The sequence below is a fragment of the Pleurodeles waltl genome, chromosome 7 (assembly GCF_031143425.1).
Source record: "Pleurodeles waltl isolate 20211129_DDA chromosome 7, aPleWal1.hap1.20221129, whole genome shotgun sequence".
NCBI lineage: Eukaryota > Metazoa > Chordata > Amphibia > Caudata > Salamandridae > Pleurodeles > Pleurodeles waltl.
Genome location: NC_090446.1, coordinates 1,403,873,054 through 1,403,892,052, shown reverse-complemented (window position 1 = coordinate 1,403,892,052; position 18,999 = coordinate 1,403,873,054). Strand labels below are relative to the sequence as shown.

At 48.6% G+C, this 18,999-nt stretch overlaps 1 protein-coding gene across 1 annotated transcript in view; it reads right to left on the bottom strand.

The window, feature by feature from the left end:
* LOC138247059 (myeloperoxidase-like) overlaps positions 1-18,999 on the bottom strand; it is a 189,954-nt gene that overhangs the window by 58,694 nt on the left and 112,261 nt on the right. Inside the window, exons 7-8 of the mRNA XM_069201807.1 lie at positions 3,900-4,106; positions 2,915-3,230 (exon numbers count right to left, since the gene is read on the bottom strand). Coding sequence (XP_069057908.1) covers positions 2,915-3,230; positions 3,900-4,106 — 523 coding nt within the window. The remainder of the gene's footprint in view (positions 1-2,914; positions 3,231-3,899; positions 4,107-18,999) is intronic.

Here is an 18,999-nt window from a genome sequence, read left to right as displayed (position 1 = left end):
ACATATGTGACCATGTCTGTATGTGTGAATGACAGAGAAGTCAATAAAGAAGTTAGTCAGAGCAAGCGAGAATGAGTGATACAAAGAGTCAGTATGAGTGAGAATGAATGAGAATAAGGGAGGATGACAGTGAGTGTAACTGAGTTTTACAATCTGCGAGGCTGAGTGAGTCTGGGTGAGCCTGAGAGAAGCACAGCCCAAATGAGTCAGAGAATGAGTGAGACAGATTGAGTTTGAGTGAGACTGATAGAGTCAGAGGGAGTGGGAATGAGTGAAAGGGAATGAAAAATAGTATGATGTAGTAGAACTGACTGAAAATGAGTGACAATGACTGCAAATGAGTGAGACTTAGTCAGTCAGAGTGAGATTGTGTGAGTCAGTGTGAATGAGTGAGAATAACGGAGTACAAGTGAGTTAGAGTGATATCGAAAGAACCGGAATGAGTGGGACTGAGAAAATCAGTGAGGCAGAGTGAGTCAGGTTGAGACTGAGTGAAAATGAGATGGAGTGAGAATGAGTGAGACTGACTGAGAGTGGGATTAAGTAAGTCAGAATAAGTGAGAACGAGTAGGACTGAGTGAGAATAAGCGAGACTGTGTCAGCATAAGTGAGTCAGAGTGAGTCTTAGTGAAATGAGTAAAAATGAATAAATCAGTGAGACTGAGTGAATCAGATGAAGACTGAGTGAGAATAAATGAAACTGAGCCACTCCAGCCTATGCTACCCTACTCTATGCCACTGCACTCTGCTCCAATCTATGTCACTCTACTTCTTTTTATGGCAATGCACTCTATACCAATCTACTCTACACCACTCTACGGTTCCCCTCTCTAATGTACACCTCTCTATACCACTCAACAACACCACTCAACTCCACTCCAGTCTACTCCACTCTGCTCTACTCCACTCTACAAGACTCCTCACCCATCCCTCTATGCCACTCCACATCACTCCACTTTACAGAATGCCGCTGTGCAGCACTCTATACCATTCAACTCTACAGCACTCCATTCTTGCCACTCTACTCTACACCACTCTACTGTATGCTACTTGACTCCATTCTATGCTTCTCCATATTCTATGCCACTCGATTGTGTGACACTCTACACCACTCCACTTTGAAACAATCTACTCTATACCACTCTTCTCTACGCCACTTTACTTTATGCCACTCTAAGCCTGTCCACTCCATTCCAGTCTATGCCACTCCACTCTATGCCACTCCACTCTACACCAAGCCACTCTCTACAACTCCACTGTGCGCTTCACTCCACACATTGCCACTCTATTGCACTGTATGCCACTCTACGTCATTCTACTCTATAGCACTATACTATATGCCACTCTATTCTAGGCCACTTTACACCACTCTACTCCATGCCACTCCATTCCACTCTATGCTACTCCATGCCACTCTATGCCATTCCATGCTGCTCCACATCACTCTACGCCACACACACTATTCTACTCTATCCTACTCTACACTACTCCACTCTACTCTACACCACTCTAATCCACGCCACTCTACGCCACTCCATCCAACTCTGTGCCACTCTACTCTCTGCCACTCTACTCCACTCCAAGCCACTCTACTCTACCCCACTCTACCTTGAGCCACTCCACTCTAGGCCACTCCACTCAATGCCACTCTCCTCTGTGCCACTCTACACCACATCACTAACTTTTAGCCATGCAGAACAGCACCCACACACAACATAGCTAAAAGACATTGGCAAAGCCAATGGCTCTCACATAGGCTAGACCAATTGGCTTTGCTTATGCTTGTTATTGTTTTCATATAATCTCTTGATACTGGGAGTAAACATAAACCTCACACCAGCCTACAACCTCACAGCAGCCCACATCAGTACACAACCTTACATCAGCCTACAATACATGGAGGAGAGCCGTTTGAACAGCATGCTTGAGGAACAAAAGTTTTACAACTGATACCTCAGTGGTTCTCTGTAGTTTTAGTTTACAGGGTGATAAATTCATAAAGTTTAATGTCCCCGCTACATTCTGGTGACAATGTAAATCTGTGCTTCAATGTCCTGCTTGATCTCACAGTTGCTTTCAACTACAACAAATATTGAGATCTAGTTAACACACTTGCAGCAGCAGCAACATCCTGCTACACTTCATGCCATGCCAGAAGAACAGAGGGAAACCGATCCAGAGGGGTTTGAATAGTTCAGAACCCACCCCTGTCTGTGGGCTACAGTCTCTAACCAAGATTTTTGAACCTGTATATGAGGGCCCTGAAAGTCAACTCACCAAAACCACATCCGAGATACATGTATATGAGGCTGACACACATCTATAATTTGGTTTCAGGTGATTGATTACATGATTACATCAATCATGATTTATTGTCTTGCTCTAATCCAAGCTGAATCTCTAAAGCCTACGAACCTCTAGAATTTTGTTATCTTGATGGAATAAACAATTTGCTGGCTAGACTGTAGGATCCATTGAACTCCAAAGACAGATGCTCTTCTGCAATGCTCCTATGCCGTGGAATGCAGTCTCAGTCAACATACACCAGACACCATCCCCTTTCCACCTCTATAAGCATCACTTTACCTCCTCAACACTAGGACGTCGAAGAACCCCTTAGGAGTGTGCACGTCTTCCTCTTTTTCCCACCTAGACCTCCGACACACCTCGCAGAGCCCGGCCACGTGTGCTGTTTAGCAACTAGGGTGTCACCACTCATTCCTGTCTGCGCTACTTCGGTAGTGTGCGGTGCTGAAGTGCTGTGTTACTATATTCATACCATATAAGTCACATGCATAAGTTACAAAAAATATATATTGGAATATCTATAACAGTAACAATATAGCAGAAGACCCCGGGAATCTCAGTTATTTAGACTAAGCACTGAGCATATTAGTGTAATGATAGATCTTACCGGCGATGAAACATGGAATTCCAAAAGTTGCATTGATAGATGCACATGCACTATGTGGATTAGCTTCAAAGGGTAGAAAAGGTCTATTTTCATCCTGAAACATATGGTTGACAGCTAACAACCCCAGATCATTGGTCTTATTCCTTAGACTGTCAGCTGTAGAGGCTGTGCTTCCATAGACCATGCCAGCATCAATGAATGAGGTCAAGCTATTCAGCTGCTCTCTGACCATTGTCTCAGTGGGGCACGCTGGACCAGTGCGAAATAGGGCAATGCACTTTCCCCTTCTGTTACCCATTGGATCGTTTGACGGAATCTGCAAAACCAAAATATTGATTGCTTGAGCAGTTAATGTTCCTAGAGATAATCACTCCACCATAGTCAATTTATTTTGACATCTAGTCATTAACAGTGATTATAATCACATCCCGAGAGCTCATAGTGAACCCAAAAGGACTAAGCAGATATTATAAATGTTATTTAATACAAAGGGCGTTCTAATTGTATGGTAACATGAGGTTCCTCAGTTTCAGGGAAATCAGACTGAAAGGAAGATAATGTAACAAAAGTAACCACCATCGACAGAGGAAAGGATATCTTAAAATGTATTATGATGCCATTGATCTCTACTGATATATACTTTTCTTTTTTCTACAGTGAAGTGAAATTAAAAAGATTGAATTTTATTTATTTAGTTTTTTATTTGATTTGTAAAACATGTCATTTAAATTGAGCACCCTCAGAGTGCTACCTTGAGAGCTGCACCTGTACACTATAATATACTGTCAACAAAGATTACTTATTGTGATGGCCTAATTGTGAAACTATTTGAACAATCATTGTTTTATTTATGATGCAAAAAATTTTGATATTTTAATTCTTGGTAGGAATCTCTTACAGTAATACTGCGTAAATCTACAGTAAATCTTCACAATGTGCTCATCGAAACCTCCTTAAAAATGTGTGCCTCGAGGCACCAACTCACCATGATAGGAAAGCAGTTTGCTTCTTTAGCGCAGGTCGCGACACACTCATCTCTAGTTTTGTTGGGGCTTGCCAGAGGGCTCTCAGGAGAAAAATCAAGATCATGGTCAATCCACTGGCCCCATGCCATGAATATTTGAGATCTTTCCTGATCCAATATCCCTTTGTCATCCAGATATCGAACTACACGGTTTGATACATCCCGGACCTATAGAGATAAAAAGTGGTGAAATGTTTGGGATAAATAAGGCCAAGCCATTTGTAGCTGACATACAATGAACTCATACACCACTGTATTTCACAATTCTGCATCAATGTTCTCATATATGTGAGGTGATGCTGATGACGCAGAAAAGAAGGACCAACATATATTCATATATCATGTAACCAGAATCGTATAATGTAGTGTGATTTTAGCAAAGAAAATAATGTACGTGGGCAATTGTGCCCACGGAGTAGTTCGCCATTATTATAAACGAGCTTAATTAATCATGAACAATTGACAAATGTAGTGATCCGTCATAATTGCAAATGTATTCTATGATTCTCTTGTTGAAACTGTTATATGCTTAGCTTAAATTTAGCAGAGGCTTTGGCCTAGTAGCCTGGTCTCAAATTTTAACTGCGTGGTTTTCACTTGTATTAACAAAGACATTATTTTACACTAAAGCTGTATTTTTCCAGTAGCGATGACTAATACACTTATCTCCAAGGTTTCGTGCTAGGCCGGTTTGAGTAGATTGCGTTTCTTCCACCGTTATGGACAGGTAGTAATGTTCGTATACATATATCACTTGATATTGAGACTCATATATATTGAAGCCGAAATACAAGAAAAAACCCTCAACTGGATCTCCTCATTCCTCTCCGGCAGAACCCAGAGAGTCCGACTCACACCCTTCCGCTCCAAAGCCACCAACATCATCTGTGGCGTACCCCAAGGCTCTTCACTAAGCCCGACGCTGTTCAACATCTACATGGCCCCCCTCGCACAACTGGCCCATCAGCACAACCTCAACATTCTCTCTTACGCCGACGACACCCAGCTCATCCTCTCCCTCACCAAAGACCCACACACCGCCAAAGCCAACCCCCAGGAGGGAATGAAGTCCATCGCCGAGTGGATGAGAAATAGCCGCCTGAAGTTGAACTCCGACAAGACGGAGGTCCTCATCCTCGGAAGCACCCCCTCAGCCTGGGACGACTCCTGGTGGCCCACCGCGCTGGGACCCCCGCCAACGCCAGCCAACCATGCACGCAACCTGGGTTTCATCCTCGACTCCGCCCTCACCATGTCCAAGCAGGTCAACGCAGTTTCCTCCTCCTGCTACAACACCCTCTGCATGCTCCGTAGAATCTACAAATGGATCCCGACGGAAACCAGAAGAACGGTGACCCAGGCCCTCGTCAGCAGTAGACTAGACTACGGCAACGCACTCTACACAGGCATCCCAGCAAAAGACATCCGACGCCTCCAACGCATCCAAAACGCCTCCGCCCGACTGGTCCTCTACGTACCCCGCCGCTGCCACATCTCCCACCACGTGAAAGACCTCCACTGGCTCCCCGTGGACAAGAGGATCACCTTCAAGCTCACCCATGCTCACAAAGCACTCCAAAACGCCGGACCAGCCTACCTGAACAACAGACTCAACTTCTACGTCCCCTCCCGCCAACTCCGCTCCGCCAACCTCGCCCTCGCCATCGTCCCCCGCATCCAGCGCAAGACCTCCGGTGGCAGATCCTTCTCCTACCTTGCCGCCAAGACCTGGAACACCCTCCTGACCTCCCTGCGGCAGACCCAGGACCTTCTCACCTTCAGGAGACTTCTTAAGACCTGGCTCTTCGACCAGTAGCAGCACCCCCCCCTTTCAGCGCCTTGAAACCCTAACGGGTACATAGTGCGCTCTACAAATGTTGTGATTGATTGATTGATTGATTGATTGTTAATATTGGGAAATAAACTAATTAACTTTTAACAAACTGGTGTGGTTATTCATGACTGAAAGGTCATGGTGTGTCGAAATACTAACTGTTATTGATTCCTAATGTGTTATTTTGATCTATTAATTGAGTATTTGGGTATCGATTACAATAGTTATTGATTATTGATTTAAGTGATCCGACTATTCTAGGATGAGGAGAGCCCAACTCGGCTAAAAGGTTCACCGACCTCCAACGTGTCCAAGTATTTATAAGGACTGGACGCGTTATCAGTAGATGGTAGCAGAGATTGATGGTTTCGCCCTTTCGCCCTTTGGGACCCCATCCGAACAATAGACGGAGTCAAGTTAGAATTTTCTTTGATAAAACAAGTTGGAGAGATGATGATGCCCTAAATCCCCAATGACTTTCCCGGAATCTCAGAGCTTGCGAATGAAGGAAATGGAGGTGTGAGAATGTTTCTGTCGTTTCTAGTGACGGTATGAGAGAAGTTAGGGTTTTGCGCTTGCACAGCTTATTGCCGCAGATTAATTGAGAAGTTTGTGAGGATTTTAGGGGGTTAAAAGATTTTAGAGGAGTGTTACTCCAAAGTGTGAGAGTAGGGAAGTTGTCGAACTTCACATGAGTGTAGCACTTTGTGCAGGAAAAATTGTCCACATGGTTGTTGATGTTGAGACGGGCCCGGCGAGGACAAGAGACTCTGGAGTATGTTGAAAAGTGTATCAGACACTTGATTGATGTTGTAATCTGTTCGGTTTAATAGGTTGATCGGGCGTGGTCAACAAGTAAGTATGAGTATTGAGGAATGAAAGAACATTTTCGACTTTGAGATTTGACAAATTATAAGGTGCACTAGAATAGTTCATTGATCAGTTGAGAGTAAAGTTTGCGGGTCAAATTTTACTTGCGAAAGTGGGAAACCGAGAAAGATGGAATAACTGCCGAGGCTAGTGAAAAATCCCTAAGGTTTCTGAAGCGATTGTATTACCCTTCCTGTAGTAAGCCGACAGATTTGTTTTCTTCTTTTTGGTTAGTGCTCGTGATATATTGCAGAAATTAGTTTTGAGTGAAGCTGAATGAAGGAGGACAAGCCGCGGGCCTTTGTCAGCCGCAGTGTATGAGTGTGACGTCACTAGGAGCCGCGCTGGGATAGGTTGGTTGGTGAGAAGGGTCGTGCACGGATTGGACGCAGTCCGTGAAGCGCAATTGGTGGGGAAAGGCAAGCGAAGAGTATTCCGGGAATTAAAGTCAGTTATTGATTACATATTTTAGAAAAATAAAAGACGGAAAGATGAAATTTTTCAAAGCATTTAAGAGTGCCTTGAGGGGAGATGTATATATTAAAGCAAATGTAGGAGAAGAAACACCGCCTGAGGGTACACCAGCTTACATCGTGATTGAAGAAAAGGGTGTCGCACCATGTCTTTGGCTAAGGCAATGGTGCAAATTAACAGAAAAGCATGGAAGTGTAGCGTCCCCTATCCATGGGTTGTTTAATCTAAGAGTTTTGGAGAATCTAAGATTCGCTCTATACGACATGAAAGTACCTCCAAGACCAGCACAGTTTGAGGCATTAGCAATTTGGGAGCTAATAGCTAGAAACCAACAACAAAAGAAATTTGAGACAAGAGTGAGAAAAGTACAAAAGACACTAGCGGATGCTAGATGGGATAGCACACAAAAGGTTTGGAAATCAGATGTATTGCAGGGAATTAAATTGTTTCCGGCAATCACTGACGAAGCAGAGACGGAAGGAAGGAAAGCTACCTATAAAACAAACAGGAGTCAGTCCAGAGATAGAGAAAACAACAGAAATTCGAAAAGGTCAGACGAGTCAGACGATGAGGAGTTCATTATACAATTGCTAAATGATCGCCCGCCACCATATGTGGAAAGTGAAAAAGGCTCAAGCATTAGTACTGCCCCTCCAGAACCAATACAAGGTAATGTGACACCAAATTTGAGAATATCACAGAGGCAGAGCAGTTCCGATATGCCTTTTACACCACAAATACCACAAGTTCAGAGAATATATCCTGACGTGCCTAAATTGAAACCTGTTGATAATTATCAGCCGCAGGTTCAAAGGCGCTGCTGTGATGAGCATAATCTGGGAATTACTTCTGATTTAGTGGCCCAGGGAGGACAGAATTATTAAAGACCAACATTGATTCAAGCCGAATCAACACAAATTTTGATGCCTCAAAAGCAGGTACAAGAAGTGCCGAGGTACACTTGAGTAACAGAGAGCCAGTTAGGTATGCCAGCAATGATGAACCATAATGTGGGGATTAACATGCCACAGAATTCGGGGAACAGACAGAATCCAGATGCAATATCTCTGCCTATCACTGTAGGGCCGCCAGTGCCATTGTATATACAGGCAAATCCAAACGTATGCAATCAAGGGGTAATGACACAAAATGAGACAGGGAGATGATGCATAGAAAACACTCCAGAAACGACTCCGGTAGGAACACTTCCAAATGGATCTGGGTCTTTGTCGGAATTTAGTCCAATTCCAATTTGTGCTCCATCAACTGTGGTAAGGTCAAGTCCACCACTAATAGTACCGCTAACTTCAAAAACTGAAACGCTACATCAACCATCAGTAGCAGCTGATGTAAGTGCTACATTGATGGGACTGAACGCACAACAGCTAACACAATGGTTCAACAGTCTGAACTCCCCACAGAGTACACCCCGCGGGAAGGGAGAAGAATACCTGAATAAAATAAGATTGGACATGGAAGCAGATGAACTAGTAGAGGGAACGATGGGTCTGAACAGGTTAGAATCATAGAAGAAGAGCTGAGGTACATGTGCCCTAGGATTACAAGAGAAGTAAGCAGCATACATAAGACGTTTCAAGAAATTGCAGACAGAAACGAGATCGATATAGGTAAGACTAAACACTTGAGCAGAAGTTACAGGCTAAACTTTGAGACAAAAGACTTTGAACACATGAGATCTGCAGGGATGAAAACACACCTTAAGGAGATACTGCAGAGCGTGCAGGTCTGGAGATGTTTAGACAAGTGGGAAAGTAGATGGGTTAAGAAAAAGGACAAAAAGAAAGAAAGTACCCCAGATCGGAATGAAAAAGCACAACAGAATGACGACCTGATAACCATGTTGCCAATGAGAGAAACAGCAGGGGGAAAACTTTTACATGTACCGTGGCACCGGTGCGATATTCAATCCTTTACGGATGATTTCCCTAAATTAAGAGAGAAACCGATCGAATGGTATCAACAGATAGATTTGTGAAACTCGCAAAATGTCTTTGGGAAGACCTGAATACTTTATTTGAAATTGTGGTTCCGGCAGATTTGTGGGAAGATTGTAAGAGGGCTGTAGGTTGGCCAACAAGTGAACCAGAAAGAGATAGGGACACAGGTGCACCATCACCTACGGTAATGAGTTTATACCATAAGGTGATTGAGCATTTGAAAACAAAGGTTGCGTCGAAAAATGTGGATTGGCAGAGGATTGACAGAACAACACAAGAAGTTAAAGAGTCGATACATGCATGCTATGAGAGATTGTTGAAAGCGTTTAAAAATTATAGTGGTAACAAAACGATTGAGGCAAAGGACATGCTCCATTTTGTGTTCAGATTTGTGGAGGGATTGAGACCCGAAATCAGCCAGATGATTAAAATGCATTTGATTTGTTGGCAATCAAAATCGATTGATGAGGTGTTGAACCATGAAAAATACTGCAGTGATGAGACTGAGACAAAGCAGAAAAGGTTAAAAAAAAAAGTGATGGTGATGCAGCTTAGAGCAGCTCAGACAGGTTTGCAAGGTTTACAAGGTTTTCAACAACAGTTGCCGCAGCAGCAACAGCAGGGAAATGCTATGTTTCAGCCACAGATGAGAGGCAGAGGCCGAGGAGGTTTTGTGAATAATGGTCCTGATTTAAATACTGTTATGATTCCAAATGGTATACAGGCAATGAAGGTGATGCCATGTCACACATGCGGAATCGTCGGGCATTGGAAACGGGAGTGCCCAATGATGGTGCAGGAAGGTGTAGGTCAGCAAAACAATGCTGTCAATGCATTTCAGAATATGAGAGGACCGAAATTGAGAGGTCCAAATACAAATTTTCAAAATAATGCAAATCAGATGCAGGGTTTACAACCTGTACAACCACAGCAGGTGCAAATGCCCCATGTACAAATGGCACAGTTGCAGCCAATGCAACAGCAGTTTCCTATGGTACCTAATCAGCAAATGCAAATACCCTTAGCACCAATGAATCAGCAACAAGTAATGCTTCCTCAACAGGTCGCGGGTCAAGGAATGAACCAAAATTACACAGTACACCAATTCCCGTTACACAGTGAGAATGGAATAAACGATGTGTGGGAGAGTGAAAGTTCAGATGAGGAGGGAAATTGTATGCTTGCAGCATCCTTGGAAGTTGATCAAAAGGGTCCGTATGTGGAAGAAAGAGTTATGGGTCACCGTGTTTCGTTCTTGGTTGACACCGGAGCTACACGCTCTACAGTTAGAAGCATCGAAGTACCAAATTTGCCACTTTCAGGGAGAACGGTTCAAGTAGTGGGAGTAGCAAATAGGTACCTGACAAACCCAATCACAGATCCAGTGCAAGTCAGAATTGGTAACTATCAAGGGCCACATAAATTTGTGGTGTGTGACTCAAGCCCGATATCAATATTAGGGAGAGATTTATTGTGTAAATTGGGATGCTCGATTATGTGTTCAAATGATGGAATTAAAATTCAGACAAACAGTGATGAGGAAGAAGAGGACAGTTTAGGGGGGGGCGAAGTGGAAACTGTCGATGAAGAGTATCCCCTGATTACTCTTTATCCAATGCTCACTGAAGCAGATATTCCTGCTGAGTTACAGGAAACAGTTGAAAAGGAAGTGTGGGATATGACAGGGAAAGAAGAAGGATTGGTCAAAGGAGTAGGGCCAGTGAAAGTGACCGTAAAACCCAATGTAAATTTTCCCAAGACACCACAATACCATATGGCGCAAGACACCCTCATGAAAGTCGCCCAACTCATTGATGAGTTTGTAAAACAGGGAGTATTGAAAGAAGTGTTAAGTAGTCCATGTAATTCACCAATCATGGGACTAATAAAACCGAGTGGAAAGGTCCGGATTGTTCAGGATGTGAGGAAAATAAATGACATAATAGTCAAATGTTGTCCCGTAGTACCAAATCCAGCTGTGATAATGTTTCAAATTCCCTGTGATGCTGAGTGGTTCTCAGTCATTGACTTGTCACAAGCATTCTTTTCTGTGCCTCTTCATGAGGACAGCCAATTTCTCTTTGCTTCAAATTCCTAGACAGAGTCTACAGTTGTTTGTCGAATTCCTCAAGGGTTTTCGGAGTCACCATCAATTTTCAATCAGACTCTAAAGAAAGATTTGGAATCATTGGAATTACCATTTGAATCAACGTTGGTACAGTATATTGACGATTTGCTGATCGCATCCAAGACAGAAAATGACTGTACAGCTGACACCATCGCCCTATTGAACCATTTGGGAAGGAACGGACACAAAGTGTCCCCTTTAAAATTACAGTTCTGCCGGAAGAAAGTGAAATATTTGGGTCACCAAATAGAGAAAGGGTCGAGAAGAATTATGAAAGAGAGAATAACAAGCGTACTTCAAATGAGTCCACCGAAGACGAGAAGGTTTTTGGGAATGGTGAGCTACTGTCGCCAATGGATTCCCAATTTCTCAACTCTAGCAAAACCTTTACTGAAACTGACCCAGAAAGATGCGCTGGAAGAAATAGTGCTGAAAAGAGATGAGATGGATGCTTTTATTGAATTAAAGGAATGCATGTGCAGGGCTCCAGCTTTAGGTATGCCTGATTACACAAAGCCTTTTACATTGTTTTGTCATGAACGTGATGCATGTTCCTTGTCTGTCTTGACTCAAGCCCATGGTGGCGTAAACAGACCAGTAGCATATTTTTCAGCTACTTTGGATCCGGTCTCAGCAGCACTGCCAGGGTACTCGCGTGCCGTAGCAGCAGTTGGTATCAGCCTAAATCAGAGTGAAGGAATAGTGATGGGACATCCTTTAAAAGTCATGGTCCCTCACTCAGTCGAGATACTTTTGACACTTTCCCGAACACAGCACATGACCGATGCTAGGCTTACAAGGTACGAGACAATAATTTTGGGTTCACCTAATGTGCAGCTGAAAAGATGCACTACGTTGAATCCAGCAATCTTGTTTCCCAGTGAAAATGTTGAAATTGAGAACGCTGAAGACATTGAGCACGACTGTCTTCAGGTGACTGAATTTTGTACAAAACCAAGACCAGATATCAAAGACACTCGATTGGAAGAAAACGATCAAGTTATTTTTGTTGATGGTCCATGTTTAAGAGATGCACTAGGAATATTGAAAGCAGGATATGCTGTATGTACAATAACAGGTGTTCTGGAAGCATCTTGGCTTCAAGGAGTTTACTCTGCGCAGGTAGCGGAACTGGTAGCCCTTACAAGAGCTTGCCAACTTTCCGCGTTAATGAAAGTCACCATTTACACTGACAGTCAGTACGGATTTGGAATAGTGCATGACTTTGGACAGTTGTGGTCACAAAGAGGCTTCATGTCCTCTTTGGGATCACCAGTGAAAAATGGTGAAAGAATAAGAGAATTGTTACATGCCATCCAGTTACCAGGAGAAGTAGCAGTGGTAAAATGCAGTGCACACTCGAAATCACAAGACTATGGGGGTCATTGCAACCCTGGCGGTCGGTGTTAAAGCGGCGGCCAACCCGCCAACAGGCAGGCGGTAAAAAAAATGGAATTCTGACCCTGGCGGGAAGCGCCAACACAGACCGCCACTTTAACACTCCGACCGCCACGGTGGGACAAACAAACAGCGCAGCAGTCACCGCCAACAGACAGGCGGCAGACAATGTACCGCCCACCCTATCACAACTCACCAATCCGCCACCTTTTCCGGGGCGGGAGCCCTGCCGATAAAAACACGGCGGAAACAGACTACGAACGGGAAAACGCACACCCTACACACTCCACGAGGAATCTGGACAGCATGGAACCAGAACTACACATCCTACCAGCAATTGTCTACCTGCTCCTCTACCAGGAGCACGAACGCCGGCGCAGAAGACAACAGTGAGTACTGCACCTACGACACAGGGGAGGGGGGAGGAGAAAAGAATACAGGCACACACATACGCGACACCCCCCCCCCACCCAACTACCTACACACCAATGCAGAGCAACAACTCAGAGTGACACCCCCCAAACCCCCCGGAAGAATGCAAAGACAAAATAATATGTTATTGGAATTCAAATATATTGTAAGGCTAAGTAAATAAGTAAGTCGAACATCCCATAACTATATACACATATGTAAATTGTTCCGTCAAAATTGGCTTTCTGTCATTGTACGTGGGCCAATGGTCCTCAACACATGGGCAAAGCCCACACATGAGACCCGAATCCATTGGAGAGAACACTGCAGGGGCATCAGATAGGAAAACTACAGGCACCTCAGGGGGAAGGGAAGGGGGGGCACCTCAGCCACATGAGTCCACGACGCCAGATCCACGAGGGGCCTCCATGGCCACTGTTCAATCCTGGGGAGTGCAAAGCCACAGTCTCACAAGTCCCTACAGTGGGTGGCTTGCCCACTGTGCCATCCTGGGGAGTGCAAAGCCACAGTCTCACAAGTCCCTACAGTGGGTGGCTTGCCCACTGTTCAATCCTGGGGAGTGCAAAGCCACAGTCTCTCAAGTCCCTACAATGGGTGGCTTGCCCACTGTGCCATCCTGGGGAGTGCAAAGCCACAGTCTCACAAGTGGATGACAGACTCCAGCGGTACTGGAGGAGTCTTGGTTCCCAGAGTGTATCGTGCAGCCCTGTCCGACACTGATCCGGGCCTGCCCCTTCTGCCAATGTGTCAGCGGTGCTTGAGTTGAAGGGCCCAGCGGAGTGGTGCAGAGACGGCGGTGCCCAGCGGAGCGGTCCATGAGTTGAAGGGCCCAGCGGAGCGGTGGTGGAGAGGAAGGGCTCAGCGGAGCGGTGCCTGAGTTGAAGGGCCCAGCGGAGCGGTGCTTGAGTTGAAGGGCCCAGCGGAGCGGTGCTTGAGTTGAAGGGCCCAGCGGAGCGGTGCTTGAGAGGAAGTACCCAGCAGAGCGGTGCTTGAGAGGAAGTGCCCAGCGGAGCGGTGCTTGAGTTGAAGGGCCCAGCGGAGTGGTGCTTGAGAGGAAGTGCCCAGCGGAGCGGTGCTTGAGAGGAAGTGCCCAGCGGAGCGGTGCTTGAGAGGAAGGGCCCAGCGGAGCGGTGCTTGTCTTGAAGGGCCCTGTTCAGCGGTTCTTGAGACGGCGGTGCCCTGTTCAGCGGTGCTTGTCTTGAAGGGCCCTGTTCAGCGGTTCTTGAGACGGCGGTGCCCTGTTCAGCGGTGCTTGTCTTGAAGGGCCCTGTTCAGCGGTTCTTGAGACGACGGGGCCCTGTTCAGCGGTGCTTGTCTTGAAGGGCCCTGTTCAGCGGTTCTTGAGACGGCGGGGCCCTGTTCAGCGGTGCTTGTCTTGAAGGGCCCTGTTCAGCGGTTCTTGAGACGGCGGGGCCCTGTTCAGCGGTGCTTGTCTTGAAGGGCCCTGTTCAGCGGTTCTTGAGACGGCGGTGCCCTGTTCAGCGGTGCTTGTCTTGAAGGGCTCTGTTCAGCGGTTCTTGAGACGGCGGGGCCCTGTTCAGCGGTGCTTGTCTTGAAGGGCCCTGTTCAGCGGTTCTTGAGACGGCGGTGCCCTGTTCAGCGGTGCTTGTCTTGAAGGGCCCTGTTCAGCGGTTCTTGAGACGGCGGTGCCCTGTTCAGCGGTGCTTGTCTTGAAGGGCCCTGTTCAGCGGTTCTTCACATGTGTCTCCAGGGCACCAGATCTGGCCAATATCTGGTGTTCACTCGCCATCCGACTTCTCGCTTGCGGGGCCCTCCTGTGCTGGTGTCCCGTGCCCGTGGGTGTACTCCTTCACCCCCGGAATGGGTCTGGTGGGGCCCTCCTGGGCAGCTCGCCTGCTGCCGGACTTGTCGGCCGTGCCTCCCTTGCCATCCTTGCCTGATCCTCTGTGTCCCTTGCCTCCCTTTGGAGATGTGCCAGGTGGCACCCCACTTCCTGACGGTGCCAGGGTGGTGCCTGTGGAGGCTGCCGTCTCTGTCCTCTCGCGCCGGCCCTTGCCTTTTTTTGATTTTTTCCCAGGGGGTGGGCTGGCTGTCCCTTTGCTGCTGGCCGATGTAGCTGCCCTCGAAGGTGGTGGACTCCAATATCCCTGGACTATGGTCCTTGTAGGTCCAGGGCTTGTGGTGGCTGAGGTGCTGATTGGACTTTTACGAGATGGAGGGGGTGGGTCAGGTGATGGAAAGAGGTTAAGTTTGGAGAGGAAAAACTTTTTAGGAGCAATGGGAAGGGTAGGTGCAGTGGGTATGGGAGTGGAGGAAGAGGATGTGGTTGTAGGAGAGTCAAGTGTGCTGTCGTTGGGTGCAGGTGCTTGTGACGGAGGCTGTCGTGAGGTGGATGGCTGTTGGGTGGGTGGCTGCCTGCGTTTGTGTGGTTTGGAAGAGGGGGTGACAGACACACTGGGAGAGGACACAGGGGACGTGTAAATGGCAGTGGGGGTGGTGACTGCATGTGTGCAGAGTGTTCTGGTGGGTGTGCTGGTGATGGACGTAGTGGCTGATGAAGTGGTGCATGCAAGTGTGAGTGGAGACGTCACAGGGAGGGAGGAAGGAGACGAGGAGGAGGGGGACACAGAGGAGGCAGTGGCTGTTGGCATGTCTGCATGTGGATGTTGCTTGTGTGAATGCTTGTGGGATGTGTGGTGCTTATGTTTGGATGAGCTGACCTTGGGTGTTGAGGTGTGTGCAGGCTGGTCTGTAGGTGTGTCTGGGATAGGCAGAGGAACAGGGGAGTGGGCCTGGGTGGAGGGAGTTGGAGGAGGGAGGCAGGAGACAGGGACAATGGCTGCCGTCAGTGCTGAGGCCAGAGCACTGAACGATCGCTGATGGGCAGCCTGACCCGAATGAATGCCCTCCAGGTATGCATTGCTCCGATGCACCTCCCTTTCCACCCCCTGGATGGCATTCAAAAGGGTATACTGCCCAACAATGAGCGTCCGGAGGAGGTCAATGACCTCCTCACTGAGGGCAGCAGGGGTAACTGGGGCAGGGCCTGAGGTGCCTGGGGCGAAGGAGATGCCCGTCTTGGTGTGCGAGCGGGCACGGCGCGAACGCTGAGGGGCTGCTTGGAGGGCGGAGCTGGTGCGCTGGGTGGCGGCTGCACCTGTTGTTGCGGTGGGCACGGATGTTGCCGCCACCACAAGGGAGCTCCCTTCCGAGGACGTGTCGGTGTCGCTGATGTCTCCACGTGTCCCCGTTGTGGAGCCCCCCTCGCCCTCCGTCTCACTGGTGAAATCAGAGTCCGTTGCATGGCCCTCCGGGGCCATGTGAGATGCAGCTCCCTCGTGCTCCAATGCCACTTCTCCTCCGCCAGATGATGCTAATGCACACATGAACAGGAAGAGCAGACAAAAAAAGGGGGGGGAGAAATAAAGACATGTTGAGTGCATGCATTGGCAACACAGTTGGCGGAGAGGACAGACACAGAAGCCCCCTGCACTATGCCGCGCACTTGGGGTACACTACTCAATCAGTGAGACTTGGCCTACAAGCCAATGGACGACATCTGCACACATAGGTGACACAAGGCCATGGATAGCTGTACTTGGCACCCTACAGAGGTGGAGGGCGGGGGCACAGGGCCATGCCTTACGGAGGGAACTAGCCTACAGAAATCGCCCTGGCCTAGGGATACCCACATCCCTCCTCCCCCACCCAGACAACTCCACTGCACGCGAAGATAGCAGAATGTGCTTGTACTCACCCCCTTGTGTCTGCTGTGATGTCCTCACGTGCCCAACCAAATCTGGGTAGGCCACCGCCAGGATCCGAGACATCAGGGGGGTCAATTGACGAGTGGCACCCCTCCTACGTTGGGAGGCCATCCCCAGCAGAGCCTCCACGGTCTTTCTGCTCCTGCGGCGGATGTCCTCCCACCTCTTGCGGCAGTGGGTGCCCCGTCTGTTGTGGACCCCCAGGGTCCGGACGTCCTTGGCGATGGCACGCCAAATGTCGACTTTCTGATGGGCGCTGACCTATGTGACACGTACAGGGAGAGAAAATAAAATATCAACATTTTCTGCATGGTCGATGTGAGTGTCCCCCCATCCCCACCCTTGCCATGTGGCACATGCTCTGATCTGTCGTTTGATGCATGCCTCATACGCTCCCCTCCGCACCTTCGTTCATTCACCCCACTCAACCCAGGCATTGCCCACAAAGCATGGTCCCAGTGTAATAACCTGTTGGTCTGGAGGACCGTAGAGTAGCGCATACTGGGGGAGGACCCCATCCACGAGTTTCTCCAATTCTTCAGAAGTGAAGGCAGGGGCCCTTTCCCCAGTCGCAGCAGCCATTGTCTCTTCCAGACCGAGGTCACAGCAGCACTTGCAGTATAGGTCCTCTCCTGTGGATGATCAGGTCTCGAGTGATTAAGCTGATAGAAAATGGCGGTCACGCCCGCGGCGGTGCGTACCGCGCCCACCGGCGCACTTCGTCATTGGCTCCTGAAACCCATAGGGTGGGTGGCTGCCTGCGTTTGTGTGGTTTGGAAGAGGGGGTGACAGACACACTGGGAGAGGACACAGGGGACGTGTAAATGGCAGTGGGGGTGGTGACTGCATGTGTGCAGAGTGTTCTGGTGGGTGTGCTGGTGATGGACGTAGTGGCTGATGAAGTGGTGCATGCAAGTGTGAGTGGAGACGTCACAGGGAGGGAGGAAGGAGACGAGGAGGAGGGGGACACAGAGGAGGCAGTGGCTGTTGGCATGTCTGCATGTGGATGTTGCTTGTGTGAATGCTTGTGGGATGTGTGGTGCTTATGTTTGGATGAGCTGACCTTGGGTGTTGAGGTGTGTGCAGGCTGGTCTGTAGGTGTGTCTGGGATAGGCAGAGGAACAGGGGAGTGGGCCTGGGTGGAGGGAGTTGGAGGAGGGAGGCAGGAGACAGGGACAATGGCTGCCGTCAGTGCTGAGGCCAGAGCACTGAACGATCGCTGATGGGCAGCCTGACCCGAATGAATGCCCTCCAGGTATGCATTGCTCCGATGCACCTCCCTTTCCACCCCCTGGATGGCATTCAAAAGGGTATACTGCCCAACAATGAGCGTCCGGAGGAGGTCAATGACCTCCTCACTGAGGGCAGCAGGGGTAACTGGGGCAGGGCCTGAGGTGCCTGGGGCGAAGGAGATGCCCGTCTTGGTGTGCGAGCGGGCACGGCGCGAACGCTGAGGGGCTGCTTGGAGGGCGGAGCTGGTGCGCTGGGTGGCGGCTGCACCTGTTGTTGCGGTGGGCACGGATGTTGCCGCCACCACAAGGGAGCTCCCTTCCGAGGACGTGTCGGTGTCGCTGATGTCTCCACGTGTCCCCGTTGTGGAGCCCCCCTCGCCCTCCGTCTCACTGGTGAAATCAGAGTCCGTTGCATGGCCCTCCGGGGCCATGTGAGATGCAGCTCCCTCGTGCTCCAATGCCACTTCTCCTCCGCCAGATGATGCTAATGCACACATGAACAGGAAGAGCAGACAAAAAAGGGGGGGGAGAAATAAAGACATGTTGAGTGCATGCATTGGCAACACAGTTGGCGGAGAGGACAGACACAGAAGCCCCCTGCACTACGCCGCGCACTTGGGGTACACTACTCAATCAGTGAGACTTGGCCTACAAGCCAATGGACGACATCTGCACACATAGGTGACACAAGGCCATGGATAGCTGTACTTGGCACCCTACAGAGGTGGAGGGCGGGGGCACAGGGCCATGCCTTACGGAGGGGACTAGCCTACAGAAATCGCCCTGGCCTAGGGATACCCACATCCCTCCTCCCCCACCCAGACAACTCCACTGCACGCGAAGATAGCAGAATGTGCTTGTACTCACCCCCTTGTGTCTGCTGTGATGTCCTCACGTGCCCAACCAAATCTGGGTAGGCCACCGCCAGGATCCGAGACATCAGGGGGGTCAATTGACGAGTGGCACCCCTCCTACGTTGGGAGGCCATCCCCAGCAGAGCCTCCACG